Raw genomic sequence first — 26910 nt, forward strand, 5'->3', positions numbered from 1 at the left:
TCAGTAATTAATAATTAAATGATTAAACTACACGGGCAATCAATGAAGCGCATCTCTCCGACAAGGGCAACGTAATTTCCAAACCACTCTTCATAATAGGCTAGGGTTTGTCATCACTGATTAGGGTTCGCAAAAAGCATTTTCCGGAACAAGAATCTGTAATACGATCCGGATCGGTCCCAAAAGTTAATCGACTGTTCCATGGGACATGGGCTATCTACCCACCAAATTTAGTCTAAATCTCTTTTTTCAGTTTTTGAGTAAATCTGCTAACAAACAAACAACAGGGGTGAAAACATACTCTCCTTGTCGGAGAGAATAAAGATGGATAGACAGGCGGAGACAGATGTAGGTAGACAGACGCAGTAAATGTCAGAACTTACTAAAAAGGGCTCACTAAAGACCACGTTAGTCTTCATATTATTAGAAAGTGAAACATTCTTCCTCCCAGTGCAATTGTTCTGACAGACCGAGAAACCCATACATTGGTATTTAGGAACCTATCTCTATGTCTAACTCTCTAGTCACAAATGGGTGACTAAATTGCATATGCTAAATTGCATATGATGGCACGACAAACAAAATACAGTGAATAGTAATACCTCTCTTATAAAATTTGGTAAACGCTCTTGCTATTGTTCATTTGTGCCGGAGGACTGAATTGGTTTGGATACAATGGGAAGAAGTCTGATTTGAACTGTTCTAGTTAAGAATGGCTGAGTGACCCATGAATGAGTGAGTCATCTCTGCTAACTTGGTCCGCCCCCATTTTACCACACCCCACCAGCGTTGCCAGGCGTACCATAATTATCGTACAATGCGATAATTTGACCGTCTGTACGATGTACAATACCACCTGTACGATAATACGATAATTCAGGAATTTGTACAATAATTCAATGGAGATGTACAATAATTTGATTTTTTAATGAACCATTATACTCCGTGGGGCCAAAATAACGGCCCGACCGGCAGACTTCGTAAGACCATAATTTTGGCCCAACTCAAGTCCAGTAGCGTCACCAGGGGTCAGATTTTGGGGGGGCTGTAGCCCTGGTGTAGGTAGAAGGGGGGGGGCGAGCGAAGCGAGCCTATGCAGCTGGGGGGTACGGGGGGGGGGCGCTGTAAGCCCCCCCGGAAAGTTTTTCGGAAATTGAGCAGTTTTAGGGGCATTTTTGAGGCCTATAGATGAAGAAAAAGTAAAATAAGGTCTCACAGGCTATTAATAAAAAAACTTATAGGACACATGAATATTGATGGGCCTAATACCAGGTATCAGTAAGCCTTATGATATAATGTGTACAAGGTAATTGTATAAAGCTTTTTTGCAGATAATAGTTTTTCTTCAATTGCTAGTATTATGTGGTATCATAACGGTTTCTTAGTCTTACCATATTAAATTTGATAATTCAAAGAAGCTCTTTATTCAAAGTATATAGATATAATTGCCAAGATTTATCTTCCATTACCGGTACTGTGATAGGAAAACAAAGCCATTCACAAAAAAACAAAAATTATAAAATAGATCTCGTGCCGGTTCTTCAGCAGGTATATCAAGGTTATCACTTGTGCTGGGCGGTGGCTAAAAAAATAATGAGAAAATATAATATATATTATAGAGAAAGAGAGAGAGAGAGTTTTAGCCTACTTTCCCACTCTGTACGTTTAGGACAATATATTTGCAACAATGAGAAATAGCATAGGCCTAGTCAATTTAAAAATAAATCAATAAAAAAAATCCTGGCCTAAGCTTCATAAAATGACTACTGAAATAGTTTGATATAGGGCTACTTACACATGTCTGAATGGGTTCAGCTTTGGGGTTATCTGGGGTTGCTTCTGGCACCTCATTCCCAATAACAGCCACTTTTTCTTGGCATTCATCTGAGTCATCTTTGGAGGTGCGGGTGAGAAAGAATATCCTTATGTCATCCTGTCCCTGAGGATTTTTAAATGACCTTTTCATCACTTGAGTGGCTGCTGGCTGATATCCCCAAATGTATTATTGTAGAATAGCCTATAAAAGGGAAATGACATTCAGTTCTGACAGTCGAGTGTCGACTGAACCAAGTACTGCTGACTCTTTGTATAGAGTATAGGCTAGATCTCATATCTGTAAAAACAAAAATGATCTGGTACAGTGAGGTGGTTAGCAATATACCGGAACGTAGTAACGTCTATACAGCCACTGAAACCAATACATTCAAATAAAACCGAAAACAACACAGGATTTAGCCACAGTTCACAGACACTTCTCAATGTAAACAAACATTCCCAGTTCCAATACTCTGAACATTCGAATTTGTGAAAAATTGCATAGATCAGATATTTTAGACTGCATAATCCAATTTTAAAGCTCCGTGATTAATATATACCATATTATATATTGTAAATATATAATAAGTCTGATAAATGTAATACAATCTTGCATTCTTTGTGCAATAAATATATTTCAAAGAAAACCAAGCTTGGAAAAAGTATATGGGAAACTAACTATTATGATTTGAGTCATAGGTTTACGTAAATTGTGAATAACTAATCACATTATATAGCTATAAATAATATTGTATTAAACTAATATGGATGCACGAATAAAAGTGGATTGGAGGTAGGGAGTTGGGGGAAAGCTAGGTGGGTCAATGCCGAGCTGCAAGCATACTATGTAAGCTGGTGATTTTTTATTATTATTATTAAGAATATATGGAGTGGAGGGGAAATTGTTGAGTGCTGTGAAGAGTATGTACGAGGGAGCTAGGGCTACGGTGCAAGTGGATGGTGAGCTGAGTGAGTTCTTTGATCTCAATGTGGGACTGAAACAGGGGTGTGTAATGTCTCCATGGCTGTTTAATATATATATGGATGGGGTCGTAAAGGAGGTACAAGGTAGGGCAGTGGATGTGGGGGTGGCCCTAATGAATGAGGGTGAGATTTGGAAGCTTCCGGTGTTGCTGTTTGCTGATGATACAGTATTGTTGAGTGAAGATGAATGGGAGTTGCAAGGTTTGGTGAATGAATTTGGGACAGTGTGTAGGAGGAGGAAGCTGAAAGTTAATGTAAACAAAAGTAAAGTTATGGTGTCTGAGAGGAATGAAGTCACAGAGTGTGCAGTGAGGTTGGATGGTGAGGATATGGAGAATGTGAGTGCATTCAAGTACTTGGGTAGTGTGATGAGTAAGGATGAAACTTTGGGGGATGAAGTACGTGAAAGGGTACAGCAGGGAAGGAAGGTTGTTGGCACACTGAAAGCAGTGATGAGAAATAGGGAGGTGAGTATGGAAGTTAAGAAGTCACTGCATGATGGTATTGTGATCCCTACCCTGACGTATGGAAGCGAGGCGTGGACCTTGCAAGAGGGGAACAAGTCAAGAGTGAGAGCAGTGGAAATGAGTTACTTGAGAGGAGCATGTGGAGTGACATGGAGGGACAGGTTGACGAATGAAGAAGTGAAGGAACGTTGTGTGGTAGATGTGGATGTGGTTGAAAAGATTAGGAGAAATACACTGAGGTGGTTTGGACATGTGGAGAGGATGGAGAATGAAAGACTGACTAAGAGGGTGTATGTAGGTGAGGTGGAGGGGGGGAGAGGGAGGGTAGACCGAGGATGAGGTGGAGGGATGGAGTTGAGTGGTATTTGAGGGAGGGGGGGTTGAGTTGGGGGGAGGGGAGTCAAATGGTGGGTGAGAGTGACTTGGAGGCGTTTTGTCTGCGGCCACCCTTTGCGGGATTAGGGCGTCGGGCTATAGATAGATAGATAGATAGATAGATTATTTTGGGGGGCTGCAATTTTTGGGGGGCTGAGTCCTTAATTTGGGTGAGCTAAGCCCTCCCTAGTTACCCCCTGGTGACGCCACTGCTCAAGTCTCCCGGTCATCACACAGACTGGGGTTTGTTTTGATCCAAGTCTACTTGTCATCCATCCAGCCCTACTACTGGCTCATCGTTTCCTCCCGCTGATGCAGCCAACCAATCATAAGACAGCTTATAGTTATTTGATAAAGAAAAGACAGCTGTGTGCCCGCCATATTTAAGCTACCCCAGGAGTGAGTGGCTGCATGATATCCTTTATAATTCACCATATTTCGGAGGTTTATAAGTAAACTAACAAATAATTATGTATGTCTACAGATAAATGAGTGTTTCAGGGGTAATATTCATAGCAGTTATGGAGATGACAGTGCTGTTTTGTGTGAAGATCTACTGAAATAAGACAGCCTCCATCCAGTGTTGAGCATGGTTGCCAGTGATGAAAAAATTCTCGATGTCTCTGACTCTTTAGAGGAACTTGAAGAGGACCATGACTGCACTACTGATGAAGAAATTGATGCCAATGATGTGAGTAGTGAATCAGTAGATAGTGACAGTGATACTCTTACTGTAAGTGAAGGCAGTGATGACGATCCAGTTACTTCTGTCCCAAATGTGACAAAGGATGCTGTTCACAGTGTTATATCAGACACCATAAAAAACTACAGCTGTAAAGAACCACCATTATACAAGCATCTTCCCAACACTGCTTTCAAATATATGTAATTTTTTTTGCATGTACAGTGGTTATATACAAGATGTTATTTTATGTTTTTGGCCAGAGTTGGTGATTTAGTTCACATTTTTGACCAGAGTTGGTGACTTATTTCATATTTTGTGTGTGATTACCCATTATCAATTTTTAAATTTGTTTGTTTCATCACAAAATAGATTCTAAGCTTTCATTTGGTATATAATTATCTACATTTTGTTTAATTATGAATGCATTTTCACAAGCAAAAAAAATATGTGTGTCTGTATGGGCCATTGCAACCATTGTTTATGTACGTATCCAGAATGAAAGGACTGTATGATAATACAGATGCAAGTACGAGCATTTCGACAGGTTTAATACGATATTTTGGGCAAATTCACCTGGCAACGCTGCACCCCACCCCGGCCTCCAGAGCCCCTTACAAGGCCGCCCTGCTCTTAGTGCTGTCTGTGTCCCCGAGGCTGGTCGCTGCCTCACCCTCTGGCGCGTCACATCTCGCTGCTGTCATCCAGATTCTGCATACCATCCACTGGTCGCAGCAAACTGTGCAGCACATCAACGTGTCTACTTAGAATCCTTAAAAAAAAAAAGAAAAAGAAAATAGGGTTAGAAGTGGACGCTAATTGATTATATTCTTAGATATCCACTTCATACAAAATCACCTTAGAAACAATTAACTTGTCCGGAACACTACAACACCAAATTTCAAAATTATTTGATAAGTAAACTGTGGAGATCTGTGTCAGTGAACGCTGATACCACCTGGACAAACCCTGAACACCGCAGCAGGCCACTGTGACCCCTCGTATACCGTGTGACCAGCTGTACCATCTTTACCCAGGCATGGCTCCATCCGTCACCATCATGTGCCTCACCTTGCTGCTGACCTGGTGAGAGAGAGAGAGAGAGAGAGAGAGAGAGAGAGAGAGAGAGGATAATAATGCCAAAGTGTAATACCATCAGTGTATGAGAAAAAATGTGAGTGGTTGCGATTAAATGTGGAGAGTGAGATTGTGTGAGAATGTGAGTGGAAGTGAATGAGTGTGAAGGTAAGTGAGAGTGAAAAGATGAAAGTCTGTGAGAGACAAGTGTCAGCGCGAGCAAGTGTATGCATATAAGAGAAAGGGCGTGTTTAAAATTACGAGTGAATGGGTGAATGAGTATGAATAGTGGAGGGTACCCATATGAGTGGGCGAGAGAGTGTAACAGAATGAGAGTGTGAGTTGGAGTGATAAAGCTTGAGAAAGTAAATTATAAGCTGAATATGAGAGAGGGAGAGAGAGAATTTTAAACATTTTAGCTCAATTTCCGACGAAAATTCCCGTTCGAATAGGAAAGTGAATAGGTCCAGGAGAGAGTGGAAAGGGAAGGATGTAAATCTGTTATTATTTACCACTCGGAAACTCAAAGATAAGATCGACGATAACTTTCACTCTGGTATGTGCAGTTAGATAAGAGTTTCATTACTGCTTCTGGCACGGCAAGGAAGGGATGGGAGAGCATACAAACTTGATAAAATGATACTACTCTTCTCACTTGGTTTGCGGGGTTAATGAGCATCATTATACGAGTATGTGCTGTAGTCTAATACGTATTCACAGTCTATGACACCTTACCAACCAGAATATAAGCACGTCCCTCATGTTTCATGCTACATTATTATATTTCAGAGCTTTAGCAGATCACCTTTGTACTTTACACTTGCTCGTGAAATACTGACGCAGACTTCCCACGAGTCTGAAACCACAGCAAATGGGTACACAGCGAAATGCCAGATGATTCAGTCACGTCAGGTGCATAAACCAGCCTTCATGAGGATGCGTTGGTATCACTTGCTCGTGGAGTTTCCCAGCCGGTATTGTCATCATACAAATAGTCTGACAGTGCAAATTAATCTCTCCGGGACATTACATGCTTTATTAATCGTTTAGGGTATCATCGCCTCTCCTCGCGATACTTCCTGGAGTTAGTGCGCATATATCTCTGCCACTAATACAGTAGGCGATCCTGTTATACTTTCCTGGGAGCGTCAGGGGATACATACGTTTGGAAGACTATGATAATATGACGGAAAGGAAATTTCTACATAAGGAGAATGAATGGCCTTTCCATTGCCAGCTTCCATTTTTAGGTTTGGAAACAAGTTACTTGAACTTGGTCATATAAATTTATTTTATTGATAATTCTTATTTGTTATTCATTGCAAAATCTAGCATCTCGAATGATGATAAAAATAGTTAAAGGGCACGTCTCAGATGCTTTTTTTTTTTTTTTTTTTTTTTTCCGACTGCAGTCTAACCAACTTATTGTGAAGGGGAAGAGTACAAGGGTGTTTTACTGGATTCAGAAAATGCTCATGTATTTACAATACATCTTCATTATATTAATAGAATTCCTAATGTCCACTGTTACACTAAATGCACTTCGTCATTTTTAAATTTTCATCACCTGATCAGAGTTATCTTATCTATGGTTGCCCTTCTGACTAAGAAAGCATACCGCAGCCATCTCTCGTAGACGAAGATGAATGAGGACTTTCCATAATGTGAGGAAACACCCAACATGATGGTACATAGAGGTTTGAAGAGAGTTAGGTCACAGTTACAGTGCGTCTTGGCTGGACTGAGTGAGGATAGTAGACCTCTTCTCATTTTGAAGATTCGTGGACGTAGCGATAAATCCGCGGATCTCTAAATCATGCGTAAAGAGCAAATTCGCTCACACCTAACTCAACGGACCTAATCTAACCGCGATGCGATGTAGTTGTGACTTAATCCTACTCAGACTAATTTATGCCGCCGTATGAGTTATTTCCACATGTTTTGGAAGGTTCGCCGAGAGACTGCGGCGGTAAATCTTCCTAATACAGTATTAATCAAGGTATCAGGCGGGGTGTGTTGAAGTGAATCATGCCTTCAGTCAGTAGGGGTGTTCTTACTAATGCACGACTGATATCAATAAGCCATCATGAAGTTTTTCCAATATAAGTGTTGGGAATAACACTATCCATCCATCCATCATCCAATCCTACGTTGCCCCATGAGGAGCGTAGGAGCCCGGGGCTAGGCAGTTGGTCATGACATTTAAGATGAGAGTGACCAACCTCACTCATCCCTGAGTGGCATTACGTGAGCAATAAACCGCAACCACCCCTTGGATATAAACTTTCACCGGCTCAATCCGATTGGAGCTCAATAATTACCCACTAAATCACCAGGCGCCAAAATTTGGTTATATGGTTACCACCCAGCGTAGTAAATGGTTTCCTGGTGTACAGGAAACCATTTGGCTTGTCACTCAGTGTAGAGTCACCCATAGGCAGAAGGAAGAGGAAAGAATGGAGGAATGAAAGACAGACGAGGGAGTGTAAAGTCACCCGTAGGCAGAAGGACGAGGAAAGAATGAAGGAAAGATAGATAAAGATGGAAGGAAAGAAGGATGAAGGAGAGGACAGGGCAGACACCCGAGAGCACCACTACATTGAGTGAGTGGATGGTGAGCGCCCCCACCTACCACAAGCAATAATGGTAACAAAAATGCCTTTCCTACAGATCAGCGGGAAACTTTAAAGGAATGCTGGCAACCACGAAGGATAGTAAGATGCTACCTTGGCGTCGATTGCGCATGCTAGTGTTTCAGCATAAATTAGTGTCTGGTAAACTTTTCGCGTTATCATGCAGCTGGTCTGATTTTACGTTTGAACATCCATTGTTCAACACAATTTTTAGTGCCTGGAGAGAGTACCCAAAACAAGAGCTCAGTTGATCGCTTGATTATATGATTGACTTCATCATATTGTATTGTTCTTACCATCCACGCGATTTATATCAGACTGGTTACAGCCCACTAAGATCTTTACCATGGATGTGTATACTTCAGCTGGGAAGCCAGTACGCTTTGTGTTTACAGTGTGAAGTTAGGGTCAACCAAGATAGGTTGAAATACCGCGGGAACAACCTTGACTTATCTTGATGTTGAATATCATCCTGAGTTTTGACGCTCACCATAACGGGTTTTGTCACTACTGCTGTTAAGACTGGTCTAGATATTTTGACATTGTTTCCCTCGATAACGCCTCTGTGTTGTGACGGGTATTACCGTACTCATTTTTAAAGATCTGTTATGATGTGGCAGGGGTAAACCAGTTCTGCTGTCGGGCCCTGCTGTGGATGTCACTGATTGCATTGCGCAGTTGACCCTTGTGCGGTGTGATGCGGTGAGGATCTGTCCGTTCTCCCCTTTGGGGCTAAGATGCGAATGAATGTGTTTGAATGGATGAGTAAATGGAGAGTGAGTCGTCCTGTCTCGGCTACCTCCCTTTCCTTGGGGGAAGCAGCCTAGGTATATAGATAGATATATATTAGTCATCAACCGTTTCATCATCATCAGTCGTTGAGTGTCCACTGCAGGACTGGCCTATCCCAAACGAAGTGGGGACGATACAACCTATGCATCTCTACCAAGTGGCTTAGGCTGTGTAGTAGATATTTTATGTAGGTGAGAAGTGCTTGTACGGGCGAATGAACTGTTGGAGTGGCTGTGTATGTGTGTACAGTAGTCTGTGAACCAAGTGTAATCGGCCCGCGCAAGGCGATTGGGTGCAAGCATACTTTATAGTACGCGACACTGATTCTACCACAGCACCCCTTACGTCCGTCAATGCAGTGCGTGGTCGGGTGAACACTGCTTGGAGGGGCGCGAACCCTCGTTCTCCCATATACAAAACGCACACTACCACTCTACCCCAGAGGCATATATATATATATATATATATATATATATATATATATATATATATATATATATATATATATATATATATATATATATATATATATATATATATATATATAATCGGCATATCAGCAATGGGCCCACGACACCACAATTTCCATATAAGGCAAATAAGGATGGGGATGGCACCCACCAGCATTTTTAAAAATATATTTCACCAGATTTTCTGTCAACTCAATGGTCATCCGGATACAGTAGTGGATTCGACCGAGGAGCATACGCCCGTTATCGAAGCCCGCTTTTAGAAGGCCGAGCGATAATGTTTTTGCCTGCCTCTATGTGTGTGTGTGTGTGTGTGTGTGTGTGTGTGTGTGTGTGTGTGTGCGTTCCCATTATATCTCATGAACGGCTTGAGCTATCAACATGAAAACTTCAGGGTATCAAGATATGGCCAAAATATTGGCTGAATTAGAAAATGGGCACCCGCAGTCAAGGTCAAGGTCGCCAAAATGGTTACCAAAGGCCAACTAGTTTTTACTGCTCGCCTTATAGCATCATTATATCTTATGAACGGCTTGAGCTATCAACATGAAACCTTCAGGGTATCATAATATGGCCTAAATCTTGGACTTGGCCAACAACATATTATGGTGGGCGATTAGCTCCCGAATGCATTTCTTTCATATCACTGTATTAAAATTATGGATCTAAGTTTATCATTAAAATATAGTCTATGCCCCAAACAGAATTAAGCGTAAGATCGTAAAAAAAAAAAAAGTACCAAAACAAACAAACAAACAAGCAAAAATACAAATTGCCATGTTTTCCAAAACATTAGTCTTCTTATAGGCTAAATGCAGAGAAATACTTCAGCAAGAATACGCAAAAAATACTGCACGATAAAGAAAGAAAAAAAAGAAAGAAAAAAATCACCAATCGGTAGGAAAACCTCTCAAAACACTAAACTAACTAGAGACTGAACAGGGAAGTAAGGGACCTGGTTCAACGACAACAATGGCTGGGACAGACATTGTCATTTTGTCCCGTAGTCGATGTCTGACCTCTCCTTTGTTATCGTTGTACCAGCGTTGTAAACACTCCATCGCAAGTGAATAAAAAGGAGTTAAGTTTTTGACGCATGAGCATTTGAAAGGTAGTCAGCCGAGGGTATGGGTAGAGAAGAGAGTCTATTTAAAAATACTCCCAAAGAGGGAGCGAGGATGGAATCCCCCCTCGGGAGCGAGAGAGGAACCATCAGATTTTCTGGCAAAAGTGGTGAATAACCAACAATAGTCTGGGAACCTCTGGCCTAAGTTAAGGTTTGACTGAGTTAAGTTAGATGAATATCAGTTGTTAGGTCAGATTATGATTAGCCTGTTCAGTATGTGTAGGTTAGGCTCTTCAGTTAGGTTGCCATTCGTTTCGGTTAGGTTAGGTTGTTTAGTTAAGTTGTTGCAAGGTTAGGTTAGGTGTTCGGTTAGGTTAGGTGAAGTTAGGCTAGGGTAGGTTTGGTTAGGTGAGGTTTTTTGATTAGGGTAGATGGAGTTGTTCGGCTGGATTATGGATAGGTTATTCAGTTAGCTTATGTTTAGGCTTTATGATTAGCCTAGGTTAGGTTGTTCAGTTACCTTTGGTTAGGTTATTCGGTTGGCTTTGGTTAGGTTGTTTGGTTAGGTAAGATTGTTGGGTTCAGTAAGGTTTGTTTACCTTTAGGTTAAGTTAAGTCAGGATAGGTTACTATTGAAAAACGGAATTAATATACAAATATGTTTTCCCAGCTGAGATTTTTATACCAGGGGTTTTTGTTCTAGGGCTGTGGTTTTCAGCCCGGGGGGCGCCAGAACCCAGAGGAAAAACAGTGGCGTGTGTGTGTGTGTGTGTGTGTGTGTGTGTGTGTGTGTGTGTGTGTGTGTGTGTGTGTGTGTGTGTGTGTGTGTGAGTGTGTGTGTGTGTGTGTGTGTGTGTGTGTGTGTGTGTGTGTGTGTGTGTGTGTGTGTGTCACGATCAACCGTTGATATTATATTCAGTATTAATATTCTGTCTCTGCTTCAGCCTTCAGTGCACATAGTTCTTTATCCCCGCGTAATATGTTAGTTTCTGTTTTCTCTCTGTTGCCTGGTCACCTTCCTGATTTCCCCTGCTCTCACATCTGGCCGTTTCGACAACAATTTAAAGGTACTAAGGAGTCTTATATCGTAAGATAGACTGCATCCCAGTTACTAAAGCTGGAGCATCAAAAAACTGGTTTTCGTTCCTAGTCTGTAAGTAAATCTGTCCTGCCATTTTCACTAATTATTTAAAAATTGATAAACTTCAAGTGCCAGTAGCTCGCCATGTCTACAGGAGACAGCTTCTTGTTTCTCACACTCACATACTTGCTTCTTCAATTGACTGATCCCTAATAACGTGAACCTAACAGTAATAACCATTGGCAAGTCCGTAAGATGAAACAATGCAAACTGGTTGGTGTTTCTTAACGAAATGGAAATCTGATAACTAAAAGCGATCATGAACATACAGTACATGTGTTGTTTTAATGTGTGTGACGATGAGATGCTGCTTTCCGCCCACGTGTTGATTTGACATTTACGCCTTTCTGGAGTTGCATCATGACTGTGGGGGTGTTTATGACCAAGTAATGCTTCATGACCCTTTAGTGATGTTTATGGCAAGACCATGTTGTCCTGTGTATGATTATGACCGTGTGGTGGTGTTTTTATCTCCGTCAAGGTTATATTTTACGCCGTGTTTGTTTGTTTGTTTGTCAGTCTGTCTGTCAGCAGGATTACTCAAAAAGTTATGAACGGATTTTGATGAAGTTTTGTGGAAGGGTTGGCCATTGGCCAAGAATGATATGATCATTCTATCTATCTATCTATCTATAGCCAGCCGCCATAATCCTGTAAGGGGTGGTCATTTGACTTTGAGTTAGCTGTTTTACGGGGAGGGGCACTAACCCTCCACCAACCCACTTGTTGACACTTAGGGAGCACGTATGGTTTGGTTATATGGTTACCACCCAGCGTTGTAAGTGGTTTCTTGGCTTACAGGAAACCATTTGGCTTGTCACTCAATGTAAAGCCACCTGTAAAGGAAAGAAAAGCAATAAGAAGTGACAGGAAAGATGGGAGAAATAGGAAGAGAGGAGGACAGGCACAGAAAAAGAATGATAAAGGCTAAGGAAGACGTAGACATTCGCATTCGCAAATATTCGCATACTTTTTTTTCAATATTCGCATTCGCATGCTGTCATGCGAATATTTTTTAATATGAATAATGTAAGTATTTATAAAGTTTATAGAAAACTCAAATAAAGAGTAAAAAGCACAGGTGAACAGTTGTTCTAGGCTAGTGTTGCCAACCAAGGAACTTGTCGAGCCAGCTAGGGCTGCTGCCGCGTCATGAAGTGTTGCCTTAGTCCCAGAAAAGTATGGATTTTTCCAGATTCTTTGCCTTACGACAGATTTCCCAAATTTCTCGTTAAAAAGTGGGTAATCTCCAGATTTTTGGCTTTTAACCGAGAAAGTATACTCTAAATCTCAAGAATTTCTGAGAGAGAGAGAGAGAGAGAGAGAAAACGCCTGTCTGATGTGGTCTGTTCAAGGTTCGTTAGAAGTTCGTCCAGGACGCGTCTGATATTCCCAGGAAATGCCTGTAGGAGCTGGGACCTCGTTCCGCATCCTGGTAACATAGAAAATTGACAGAAATTCGTGTATTCACCTTTCCGTGGCTGAAACTCTTACAGTGAAATTAACTCAAATACAACTCAAGTTTCTGTGCCATCAAACAGAATATTTGCATTCGCATTTGTATTCGCGAATTTTGAATGTTCATTTTCGCATTAGGATTCACATTCGCGAATGTTGAAAAAAATTCATTCGGACCATTAGTAATATATATATATATATATATATATATATATATATATATATATATATATATATATATATATATATATATATATATATATATATATATACATATATATATATATATATATATATATATATATATATATATATATATATATATTGACAGTTAGGGATGTAATAGAGGAATTAGTTGGAGGAGAACAGGGACGTTTTAGGACGCGAAGAGGTTGTGTAGATCAGATATTCATTCTTAGATCTTTAGTGGAAGGGTTTCTAGAGAAGGGAAAGAAGTTGTATGTGGCCTTCATGGATCTGGAGAAAGCATATGATAGGGTGGATAGACAAGGATTGTGGATATTATTAAGAATATATGGAGTATGAATGCTGTGACGAGTATGTATGAGAGTGCTAAGACTGCAGGGTGTTTGGATAGTGAACTGAGTCAGTTTTTCTACTTGAAGGTTGGATTGAAACAGGGATGTGTTATGTCTCCATGGCTGTTCAATCTGTATATGAATAGGGTTATAAAAGAGATACAAGGTAGGGCAGTGGATGTTGGAGTGGCCCTAATGAGAGAGGGCAGTGTTTGGAAACTCAACGGACTGTTGTTTGCAGATGGATACTCTGTTGTTAAGTGAAGACGAAGGGGAGCTGCAAGGCTTGGTGGATGAGTTTAGGAGAGTGTGTAGGAAACAGAATCTAAAGGTGAAAGTAGAGAAGAGTGAAGTTATGGTCTTCGAGAGAAGTGAAGTCAGTGAATGTCCAGTGAGGTTGGATAAGGAGGAAATGGAAAATGTGAGTGCATTTAAGTACTTGGGTAATGCGATGAGTAAGAATGGAAGTTTGGAGGGTGAAGTAATTGAAAAGGTACAGCAAGGAAGAAAGGTTGCTGGTTCCTTGAAAGCAGTGATAAGAAACAGGGAAGTGAGCATGGAAGTGAAAAAGGTACTACTTGACAGTATTGTGATACCAGCTCTAATGTATGGAAGTGAAGCTTGGAACTTATTGGAGGGACAGAAGTCAAGAGTGATAGCAGTGGAAATGAGTTATTTGAAAGAAAGCCTGTGGAGTCACATGGAGAGACAGACTGACAAATAATGATGTGAAGGAGCGTTGTGGTGTGGATGTGGATGTGATAGGAAGCGTTAGGAGAAACACACTGAGGTGGTTTGGCCATGTAGAGAGGATGGAGAGTGAGAGACTGACGATGAGAGCGTATGTGAGTGAGGTGGAGGGGGGGGAGAGGAAGGGGGAGGCCAAGGATGAGATGGGGGGATGGAGTGGAGAGGTATATGAGAGAGGGGTGTGTGAGCTGGGAACAGGCCAGTAAAATGGCGGGGGACAGGGTGACAAGGTGGCGATTTGTTTGTGGCAACCCCTTACGGGATTAAGGCATCTGGTAGTATATATATATATACATACGAGTATACACTATGATTCACCGATGTTTATAACAAAAAGTATCTCTGAGAGGACGCCATTTTCGTGTTTCTGTCTCTCAAGGCAAAATAAAGAAAAATAAAGCGAATACTGTGGCGATCTGCATCGTCGTCCTTATCACGCAGACATGAATTCTGAACTGGAAAGCATTCAGAGAGCGCAAACCTCCGCCAATACTGGATCCGGATCAGCCCCAAATTTAACTAGTTCTTTCGTGGCCCATGGCTCACCCTTCCACAAAATTTCATTGAGATTCATCACTCTCCTACAATTTGCCTCACCACTCTTCTCAACATTCACATCACTTTCTTCACCACTCACTTCACCACTTGTCCCTTCACCACTCGTTTCATCACTTACAAATTGCCTCACCGCTTATTTCATCACTCGCCTTACCATTCGCTCCACTCGCCTCATCAATCGCTTCACCACTCTTCTCACCATAGAGTCCTCAGGAAATAGTATAAAAAAGCATATCATCGCAGGGAAGGGGTTTTGTTGACGAAATGATTAACTAAAAAAAAAGACAACTTAGTTTACCTTGAGTCGTATTCACGTCGGTTAAGAAAGCTCCCTAACACCGTTTCCTTAGCTGTTTATATTTTTTGGCTATGGCTGATTAACATCCTTTGGTAGGTTATCAGTGCAGAGAATGGTGATATTGAAAGGGTTCGTATAACACAGGACAGCGAGGTGTAATAAAATAAATTGCTTAGGAAATGGCGTTATGGAGCTTCCTTAACCGTCCATCGCCAGTCTTATCTACCTTATCTCTGGTCTAGCCTGCCCCATCCTACCTAAGCAAATTATGAAGCTTATCTATTCATCATGTGGTAGGCTAGAAAAAGGTTAGAGGGAGATTATGGTGCTGGAGAGAGAGAGAGAGAGAGAGAGGGATTTTTTGGAAAAGGTTTTATGTCCATCACTCACTCTGAGGGTCATTAGGCCAGACATATATTCATGTGCTGGAAACTGTAACGATACAGGAGACAGGGCGGCTGTTTTAGGGAGCCAGGCGGTCTGGTAACATAAAATAAAATGCTCATAGATAGTGAAGATGTACTGCCTCCCTCCTGACAGTCAGGCTAGATGGAACAGCCTCACCCAGGTCGTCAGCCCGGAGAAGATCACAGAGGGTCTTGTAGGTCGATTCTCCGAGCTGGTACGACCGGGTGTGGGCGCCGAGAGTCAGTAGGTGTTTGTAAAATGGCACATCTAGCCGAACTGTGGAGGCCTTGAGCAGAGGGCTAGATGGACTGCCTTCCGCAGCTTGAAGGGGGGAGGACTCCATGACGTCCACCTCAGCCAACGAGTCGGTCGACACATCCTCGGCCATTGAGGCGGAGACGGAAGAGTCCTGTCCCCCTTCAGTTGCTGGCAGATGGTGGCGGTCGTCAGTAGGGTCGTCAGTCGTAGCCATAGTCTGGTCCAGAGCCGGGTCAGTATTCGAAGATGGGCAGGTGCTCTGATTCAAAGGGGCATCGAGCCGCAGCCTCTTCCAGGGTGTCTGTCGGGATGTGAGAGGCTGCGGCGGTCTGGTCTTGTGCTGCTGACAATGACAGGAGTCAAGACGTACGTCACGGGCGAAGCACTCGGGAATGACAATTCTTGGCAGCCATTCTCCTCAGAGATTTTGGGGGAGAGGAGTGCGCAACACCCCATTGTCACCCCCACAGAAAGCCTTCGCCATAGCGACACACAACTGAACGATGGTGCTAACTTCTCCAGGACTCGTAGGGACCCTGGCCTGGTGTTCCAGGGTTAAGCTGCGCCGTCGTGCCTCCAGGCCCCGTAACATCCCTGGCCTAAGGACCCATAGGAGTTCCAAAGATAGAAAACTCCACCGCCTTGCCATCCCAAGAGATCGTTGGAGATGCCATGGATATGGTGTAACCACAGCCTAGTGGTGCACAAATACAGTGGAGCCAGTGTCCTGGTACTTGATGAACCCATACACTGCCCTGCAGTTGAACTTCCACAGTCCCTTTGACTGGCAATGTAGTCATGGATGATTGATTTAAAAAAAACCCTCAGCCGGGTCGTAGGCTAGAGCAGGAGAGCCCCGGGAAAGATGTGCGCCTGACAACTGCTAAGCTTGCTCTCCTTTCTCCTCTCTCTCCTAGAGAGAGAGAGAGAGAGAGAGAGAGAAGAAGAAGACGTGAAAAGGTAAATAAAAACAGAAGGTAGACAGTGAGGGGAGCATAATACATTAGGTAGGAAGAGTGGGAGGCAAAGCTTACATACAGCGGTGCCATCTTTTAGGTGTGATGGGCACTACTGCGCCATCACCCTGAGCCCACAGACTTTTGTCAACAGGTGTCCTTACCTTATATAATCCCTTAGTAAGTCCATATGTAGAGTACCACTTTCAGTTTTGGTACATATACTGTAAGAGAGACAATCAGAAATAAGAGAGATTTCAGCAAAAAGTATCAAAAACGATACCCTGATTATGGGACGGACCACAAGAGAAATGTTTAGAAGAGCTAAACCTACTCGTATTTAACATATTAAAGCGTAGATTACAAAGAGATCTGATTCGGGCATATAAGATTTTTAAAGGACATGACTATACGGTGAATGATAATGACTTCATGCTGAGTGTCCTCGAGGAATTTCACGAGAATGAGAAGCCACTGGGATTAAGGGTCTTTGGCCCAGGACCCAGGTCGAGGCATTTGGTGGCTTGTAGGATGAACACAATCTGTCCAAGGATGTGGTGAGAACATGACAGTCTTGGAGAGACTCACTTAACTTGGTAGTGAACAAACTAACGATGGGATTGCCCGTCGCATCCATCTGGCCTAAGGGGACATGAATTCGCTCAAGTCGAGTATTTGCCTCTGTGGCTATGTATTTAGAACATTGGTTCTTAAAAATTTCCAGCCTCTATACACCTAGGTACAACTCTAAGTCAACCTGATACCTCCCCTCCCTCTAATATTATTATTCCTTTCACTTTCAATTTCCTGTTAAAAGAGCTGCCAGTAGAACGTAGTTACCATATACGAAATTGTTATTTCTCAACATTGTTTATGCCCTTCTGGATACACCCCAAGAATTCACTTCGACACCCCGGGTATCGAGGCACAACTTTAAGAACACCTGGTGCTGAAGGAAGAAGTTTTAAATCATCAAGGCCTGTCTTACTCTATGGTTGTGAGGTATGGACATTAAGCAGTGACCTGAAGCGGCAAATTAACTCCTTTTGTACTAAGTGGGATATTGCTGGTAAGACCGGGAACATAATGAGCAACTACTCCGTGAGACTGAATCGAGATCTATCACCCACATAATACGTCAGCGCCAACTCCAGTGGTAAGGGCATATGGCCTGTTTTCCTGAGGGTGATCCTTCTCACAGGGTGATCTCTGAGAAAGTTAACTCAGGGTGGAGGGGATCAAAGGGCAGGCCACGGAACTCATGGCTGGAGCAGATCGATCGTTAATGTCGAGAGATATTTAGAAAGGGAAGAGTCGCTGTCTGGAGGGTTGCACGAAGGAGCCATGTGTGAGTTGTCAGGGGATGAGTGAGGCTATGGGACCCACGGCGTTTGCTCCCACATGATGACAATGATGATAACATGTAGAAATATGTACCCGTATGTCTATCTATTTACCTATCTGTCTGTCTGTTTACACACACACACAGACACACACACACACACACACACACACACACACACACACACACACACACACACACACACACACACACACATATATATTATACAAAGGTAAAGGAACCCTGTAACTCCAAATGTGAAGCGATACACACCAACTTATCTGGGAAGTGTGACAGGTATACAGTAAGTCTCTGTCAAGGAACTTACCATCACATACAAGAAAGGCAAACTTGAAGTGTTGAGTTCTCATGAAAGAATAAGACTTAAGTGTCGCGCTTATTCTCACAATTACCATCTCTACCAACCACGTCACCACATTCAGGCTGTAGAAATGCATCCACTCCTTGGCAAACTTCTACGCCACCACTGCTACAACACTAGAGCCACTCAACGCCAGTGCCACTTCAAAACCAAAATCACTTCAATGCCATGATCACTTTTATGCCAAGACCACTTTAATGCTAAAACCACTCCAAGGTCTTGGTCCTATAGCACCAGGACCACTTCAACACCAAAACCACTTGAACACCAGGACCACTTGAACACCAGGACCACTTTAACACCACGACCACTTCAGTGCCAGGACGACTTCAATGCTAAGATTATTTCTTGTTTGAGCGAGCGAAGCGAGCGAGAACGCCAAATTTAGTTACAGTTTGGACCCCCGACATATGTACCCGAGCAAAAGATTTATCGCATCAGCAAAATATGAGGTCAGGGGTCGCGAGGAAAACTCTGTAGTACAGCAGCGAACTTTTTTGGATATCTCAGCCAATTTTGAAGTTACAAGAGAGATAAACACCAGTTTGGAAATCGCATATAAATCTTCAATTATTTTCATTTCATAGACAACCCGTAATTCCCAATAGTTTTTCCGTAAATCGAGGAAACGATTTTTTATAAGGCAGGTTAGCAAAACAGCCGACTGCGCAAGGAGTAACGGTCTAAGGTTGTGAGAGTAGCGCAGCAGTATCTTCCGACGTTTGCTGAGAATAACCAGGTTCTGTCTTTTCAAAACAAATGTTACCTTCTGTCTGGCTTTTTTCGGAAAATTTTGACTGAGTCCAAACTAATACAATACCCTGATCGACGAAAGAAACTCTGAATTTCTGTTTTCTGATTCGAATCGGAGCGCACCGGGAACTTTGGTGAAAGTAATGTCTGTGAGTGAGGAAAAAGCAGTCATTATTAACCTGCTAAGTCCCAAGCCTTAGACCTAAAATTAATACAAGAAGAGTATTGGTTTTAGGAAGTGTGAGGGAATATTTTTGGTGCAATCTAATAACTTCTTTTTAGTATTTTCAGGTCAGGAAATCAGAGGAAGATAATGAGCCACATGAGACAATACTCAGCACTGCCTGAATTGCCCGCTCGCTTGCCCAAACACGTTCCACGCTTTCAGTGTGGACGCCTGTTACATGTTATGCGAAGACCACTCCTACGCAAAGACCACTTCAACCAAGATCACTTAACCCCAAGACCACCTCAGTGCCAAGACCACATCAGTGCCAAGACCATTTCAATGCCAAGACTATTTCTACGTCTTCTTTCTCGTGTCAGTCTCGTGCTAGTTATATATATTTGCTCTGAATCAGTGCCTTATGATCTTTGATACCTGACTCAAGGAATCCGTTATTCAGTTCAGTGAAGTCTGTATCTAACTCCTCCTCTACAGAAAGCGTCTTCTAAGCTTAATTAAACTTTCTGAAAGTAGAAATATTAAGATAAAATATATGTCAGCAAAGTGAAGTGGCTAAAACCTGTTCTAACCACGAGCATTGTACGTTTACGTCCTTCTGAGGGCAGTTCTTCTTCTCAAGTCAGCAACATTAAAGCCACGTGCCAGTATCCACAAATTTAGCCCGACTCCAAACCATTCCAGCTGTAATTTCTCTGATGATTTTTCCTGTGTAAAAATACAGGTTCTCTCTTCATTCTGACTTGCCGTAAGTGCTTGGGATAGATTAGAAGTATCTACTTGCCCGAGCGCCAGGGGGTTAACTCATCCTCTTCAGGCCCACAGTGGGGGGCGGAGGGACGTTGGTTACAAGATTGTGACAACGTGAGTTAACTTTTACCTGGTCGTGGTGTAGTGGTATGCTGCCTGGCTCTTACCTGAGAGTCCTGGGTTCGATTCCCGGCATATTGGTAATTTCTCTGATGGTGTCAAGTCACTGTTAGTGGCGACCGTTATTCCACCCTCACAGTTACAGCCATCTGTAGTGTCTGCTTACCTATTCTTACCCAGGACAGGCAGAAGTCGTAGCCCGAGTTTCACACAGAGCGAAGGTATGTTGTCCAGCGTTAAGGCGGCAATCTGAGGCTTTGCTAAACTGCACTAGGAACAGTTTACGATGACCCTGTTACTCGCACAGTCTGGAAAAGCTCTCAGGTACCAACAAAAGGTGTATGTTCCGTGTGAAACCACGGTAACGACTTCCTTTCAGCCATGAGTCGTGGTAAAGGGATAGTAATGGTAAAGGGAGAGTAGAGACACTGACAAACGACTCTATGGTCGAAATTCGGACAAACTGCTTAATCTTAACAGTGACTCATATCGGATGAATTATGATAATCAGTTAATCAGTTCCTTATACATCTCCGTACTGTTGAATGAATAATACGGTATATCAAAATAAAAATACCTGAATAATAAATTTACAAGCCATTAAAATGTCGCAAATAAATCACAACTTATTATAGGTCAACCATCCAACCTCGACGACGATTTCCTTCCATTTGTAACCTACTTCCCGTGGCTCAGAACAGAACATCACGCTCTTTCTACTCTTCATCATTTTCATTACAGTTCTCCTTGACTATCACCATATTACTGTATTATTAATCTCACCGTTAGAGATGTAGAACTGACAATTTTGGGGGAAGAGGGGGGTGTGAGTTGGGAGCAGGGCAATGAAATGGCGGGGGACAGGGCGACTTGGAGGCGATTTGTTTGTGGCCACCCCAAACGGGATTGAGACGTCTGGCAATAGATAGATAGGTAGATAGTTGGACAGATATAGTGCATCAGCTCTACCAAATACACAAATATTATTACTCAACTCTTTAGAATAAACAGCTTACATCTCTCTAGCATGCTGGTACCGGTCATATTGCAGTTTTGGAGCCAGTCGTCCGGTAGGGTCATTTTGTGTTTTGTTTGTGAGAGAGAGAGAGAGAGAGAGAGAGAGAGAGAGAGAGAGACAGAGAGAGAGACAGAGAGAGAGAGAGAGACAGAGAGAGAGACAGAGAGAGAGAGAGAGGGGAATGCGGGCTACGTGAAGCATACTGGTAAGGTGTGTGGGAGGCAGTTGGAGTTAGGAGAGGAGCAGGACGCTGTGAGATGTGCGACAGCACAAGTATGTTGGAATGAAGTTTAAGTATCTGAAAAAAAAAATAATAATAATAAAATAAAGGACGGCAAGAAACAAAGCAAAAAATAAAAGGGGAACTAGAGCAGAGAACCCGAAGGATAGTCTGCTCGTGGTACCAAAATTCGTCCACTTTAGCTTGAGTGATATTTTCGTCATTTCGCTGCGTATTTCCCGTAGCTCAATGGCAGACTAAGAAAATACTACGGCTGTCTAACATTTCCACACCCTTTCCTTGCCGCACCGTGCAGTTCAGTTATTGTTATATTTCAGGATTCATGATGGGGAGATGGGAAAATTACGCCAAGTTAACAGAGGCGGAATAGGAGGAATATGTAAAGATTGTAGCGGGAAATTAAAGCAGACGCAAAACTCAAGTCCTGAGAAGACACCATAATGTGCGTGCATCTAGGGTGTGTAGGAGGAAGGCGGGGTGTGAGAGAGGCAAGCTGCAGAGTGGGGGTAGGCAGGCAGTGTGTGGTAGTGTGAGGAGAGGCAGGCAGTGTGTTGTAGTGTGAGGGGAGGCAGGCAGTGTGTGGTAGTGTGAGGGGAGGCAGGCAGTGTGTGGTAGTGTGAGGGGAAGAAGGCAGTGTGTGGTAGTGTGAATGGAGGAAGGCAGTCTGTGTTAATGTAAGGGGAGGGAGACAGCGTGTGATAGTGTGAGGGAAGGCAGGCAGTGTGTGGTAGTGTGAGGGGAGGCAGGCAGTGTGTGGTAGTGTGAGGGGAGGCAGGCAGTGTGTGGTAGTGTGAGGGGAGGCAGGCAGTGTGTGGTAGTGTGAGGGGAGGCAGGCAGTGTGCGGTAGTGTGAGGGGAGGCAGGCTGTGTGTGTTCCTGTGAAGGGAGGGAGGCATGTGAGGGAAGGATGGCAGTGTGGAGGGAAATAAGAGTGTGGTGGCGTGCGTGAAGGCAGGCATGTGCTGGTGGGCTGGGTTGGTAATATTATGAATTAAGGACAATTACGTTGCTGGGCTAGTTTATCATTTAGGACTGTTGTGGGCGCCACTATGACCCATTCTCTCTTCTTTCACTCAGCTCATTCACTTCACTCAGTTTTTCACAACTTTCCTTCTTTCTTTTTTTTTACTTCGTTCGGTTCATTCACCGCTCTCAGCTCCCTCAATATCCCCTTCATTTCACTCAGGTCTCACTGCAATGAATTCGCTCACGGTACTCAGTTCTTACAACCTTCTTCATTGTAGTGAACAGCGACTGCTTCCTTCATTAGCTTATCTCGCTATCTCCATCACTGCACTCAACTCTCTCACTGTCTCCTGTACTACACTCATCTTTCTTACTCTCTCCTTCATTGTACTCAATTTTCATTGCGTCCTAAGCTGCACTAAGCTCTCTCGCTGCTTCCTTCCCCAGCTGCGGTCAGGTCTCTCACTGTCCCCATCACTGTACTAAACACGCTCAGTGTGTCCTTCACTGTACTCAGCTCTCGCCATTTTCAGCTCTTACTTCCTCCTTCACTGTACTCAGACTCTGTGTCAAATACCCCATCTCATTGTCACGTTCTCTACAGCTGTCTCGGTCTCAGTCATTGCAATTCTCCCATTCTGTGTAAGGTTCAAAGTCACTCTCCTTCACAATATATAACTTTTTTTTTTCTTACTGCTGAGGCTGTCACTCATTCATGCTTCCTTTTTCACGTTTTTTTTCTGCAACTCTCTTTTCTCTTTCCACCTCCGAGTTCTCATTCTTTGCCTGTCTGTGTAAATGGAATGGCTCAACCCCACGGTGCTGCGAGAGCGACGAACGTTTAGTAAACATGTGAGGGTGCTTTCGCTTAGGGGACAGTGCCCAAAATGTCCAAAGGCTTGAATGATGAATGAATGGTAGTGTTGCTCATTTTCAAGGGCACTGTAGCTGTCATTACCTTATGTTTGTGTTTCACTTTTTTTTGTTGTTCTTGAATATTGCCCACTCCATTTATATACATGAGAATGGGATAATGTTCATGATGATAATGATGATGACGAACTTGCCGTTGAAGTATCTTTCGCACTTTCATTTTCCTGAGTCTTTCATAATCATCACATGCAGAATTCTTATTCTTGTGAACAGTATGACTGTCACGTCGTCACGAAGCTTAGTGACAGATTAAGATAACACAACGACTCTATGTCTTTCCCAATGCACTATTTCGTGACTAGCATCATATTCTAGTGTTAATCTCTTACTACGACTGAGCATTGAGGATGGAGAGATGGTAATTTTAGACCAGATTACAGCTGACAGGGCAGCGGCCTTCTTTACTTAGTGACATTCATTTTTATAGTGCACAGTATACTGCATATTTCAATCATTCTTTCCTTACTGCATCGGTGACGTTTTAAATAGATTCGACGACTTCTGTTTTGCGCCTCGTCACTGTCTGGTGTAACTTTTGACAGTAGGTTGGTACTTACACACATTCAGTGCACTGAATTAATTCGCCTTGGAAACAATGTAGTAAAATAGCAAGATGAAAACTCCTGTCCTCAGTTTTAGTGTAGATCTCCTTTGTTTAGATTACTTCTACTGCGCAGCCCACTCCCACTCCAATTGTATTTCTCGCTTATCCCATTATATCGTGGCCCTTCAACCTTTTCCTTCTGACGACATCGGTATTACGATCCCTTTATGTCCTACTTGCGTCATTTCAGAGTTTTCCTACATGTCCTTCTTGCCTTCCATTAACTCAACCTCTCTCTTACAACCGCCCTACTTAACTTCATTGTCAGCATCCGGGGTCCCGACAGTCTTCCTCCTCTCTTTTCTTGTACTTCTGCTCACCAACTCGGATTCCTCACTGTATAGCACATTCCTTCTCCGTCTCATTTTCTCACTCTCTGTTCTTCTCCTTTCTATCATTCCATTTTTTAAAATTTCTTATTGCTTTCTGTACCAATATTTTCCTTGTCCTTTCACTATTTTCTCCCTTTTAATACTTTTAAATATTCTACCTACTTCCTCTCCATCGTTGTCAGTAGTTAGGCAAGTGATGTGCTGTCTGAATGGACACGAGTTGGTTCCAAGGTTGGGGCAGGGAACACTTTGATGATGTGAATTCCATGGAAACAGACGGATCTGCGGAGCCAGACAACATAAAAAATAATAATAATACAATTCCTAGTCCTGAATGAAACAGCCCCAACATTTAATCAGTATGAACGGCATTATTATTTTTTTTTTATGTGACCGACTCTGGGCATAGGCTTCACAGCCTGCTTTCAAGGCCCAGTAGTCCTCCTACGTACCGCACACCTCTACATGTCACCACTTTGGTGCTAACACCCACCGTCCATACTGAATGCATGCTAGGGCTGTCTCATACAGGACTGGTATATTGGTATTAGCGGGGGTATTTTTATGACATGTCGGCGGGCCTTCTAGTAGATCAGTTAAGTCTGGTTTTATGAAATTTAAATCCTTAACTGTTCCCTGCCCCAGCCGGATTTGAACCCGGGTCTGTTATGACTGCAGGCCACCTCTCTATCGATTGAGCCACCGCCTGGGGATATGTGATGTTGTGTGGCATGTGGGATTGGTGGACCTTTGGGAACAGGCTATGAAGTCTATACCCAGAATTAAAAACAACAACAACAACAACCCAGCCGTCACTAGCCGACCGACGCTTCCCCATAGCTTCCCTCTTCTGAATAATGAAGACCGTGCCAGCAGTACCCTCCCTCCCCTCCTTGTCGGTCCTTCACACAGCTCTCACACTGACCCTCGGCTCTTCATACAGCTGCGCCATGGCAGGTGCTTTGACTCTGAAGGCAGAATTCTCGTGAACTTGAAAGGCTTTCTACTATCACTTCCCCTGTGACTGATTTTACATACTACGCCTTATTTATCTCTTATACATTATTTTTATCATTTTAATATCAACATAAATGGCACAAACATCTTACAGGAGAATATAAACCTGCCACGTTCAAAAACAAACTGTAAGCATTTTTAACTGTTTCTAGGGATACCAAACTCTTTTTATCCTCTTCACCCGTCACATATATATATTTTTTCATTCTTGCAACTTCCACACATCTTTATTATGTTTAAGGGAGACTCTGAGGACTGGATGAGTTAGCTATAGGCCTAGCTTTTTTTTTTTTCTTAACCCTTTCGCCACTTGAAGCCCCTCCTAAACTGAATAAAATCATCAGGGTGTACCAAAGCGGATTCAAAGAGTGATTGATTAGGATACATAGCACTTGCAGGAATGACAGGGAGAAACTTCTTTGGCGCTGGGTAGGCCAGGCAATCGGAAGAAGAAAAAGAAGCCTTATTATATTTATGCCTATCTGCTACTCAAGAGTCATTGAGCAGACATTCAAAGTTTTGTAAAGTCACAGTCTTCTAAAGTATACGACTTGCGACAGTCGAATTTAGATCCATGTTCCTACAGTATTGCAGGATGAATAGGGACAAGGGGAAACGAACTGAATCCGCCAGTCTGAACTGGGTGAGAATTGAACTTGGATCCCTTCAGTTGGGAAGTGGATATGTTAACCAACAAACAGTTTGTAGTGCTAGACAAGGTGTTAGATGTGTGACACAAGCAAGGGGCGCTGGCAGGCTAAGGGCTTGATGGAGTTAAACCTCATTCAGTTTTTGCAAGACCTTGCACAGTTCAAGGACAAATTAGAGGCATTCTTACAGCTGCCTTTTATTGTCTTAATAATTACAGGGTAATGAAAGGATTTAGGAACTAAAGTATATTTTAAAACCTTACTGCAGCTGTCAATATGAAAGTTGTGCTAATACTTTCCTGTTAAACTTCTCAAGTCTTTCTTCGTCGTCGTCTTGCTCCACCTCCCACTCTATTCATTCCGCAGATCACAACCACTTCCCCACAGCTAAGTGGGCCACAAGGCCAAGCAGCAGCACCGTCACACTAAGATTACGTCATGTGCCTGGTGGCCCATCAGCACGCTCTGAGAGTGCTATTCTGCTATGTGCCAGCAAGACACGCCGCGCCATCACGTAAATACCGGAACCGTATCGATATCCACACTGTTATGCTGGGATCGGTGGCCATATTGAATATCAAATGTGCTACAGTTGTTCATAAACAGCTTATAAATGGTTTATATATAAAAATGATGACTTTCGCGGTCGGTTATGACTAATTACAACACTGCAGCAGTTTGAACCTTGTTTACCCCACATGATCTACGACTCCGTTACTTGAACTGCTTGTGAAAAGAAACCTACACTAAGTACTGTAATGGGCGTATTATTAAAACTGAGTAAACCGAGGTGTAAGAAGGACCATGATTCTTTGCGCTAATTTATGGGACATCTGTTACAGTACCGAGTGTAGTCCAACAATACAGCAAGATCAGACACGTCCTGTCACCA

At 42.8% G+C, this 26910-nt stretch overlaps 1 protein-coding gene across 2 annotated transcripts in view; it reads left to right on the forward strand.

Annotated features, from left to right (window-relative positions):
• The first annotated feature begins 4946 nt into the window (after nt 1-4946).
• LOC145399965 (glycine receptor subunit alpha-3-like) overlaps nt 4947-26910 on the forward strand; it is a 74813-nt gene continuing 52849 nt past the window's right edge. For both annotated transcript variants that reach the window (XM_080272459.1, XM_080272460.1), the window contains exon 1: nt 4947-5409. In XM_080272459.1, coding sequence (XP_080128585.1) covers nt 5363-5409 — 47 coding nt within the window. In that variant the 5' untranslated portion in view covers nt 4947-5362. The remainder of the gene's footprint in view (nt 5410-26910) is intronic.

Source organism: Coenobita brevimanus, chromosome 51, assembly GCF_032717465.1.
Source record: "Coenobita brevimanus isolate Jiangsu-jjx chromosome 51, ASM3271746v2, whole genome shotgun sequence".
NCBI lineage: Eukaryota > Metazoa > Arthropoda > Malacostraca > Decapoda > Coenobitidae > Coenobita > Coenobita brevimanus.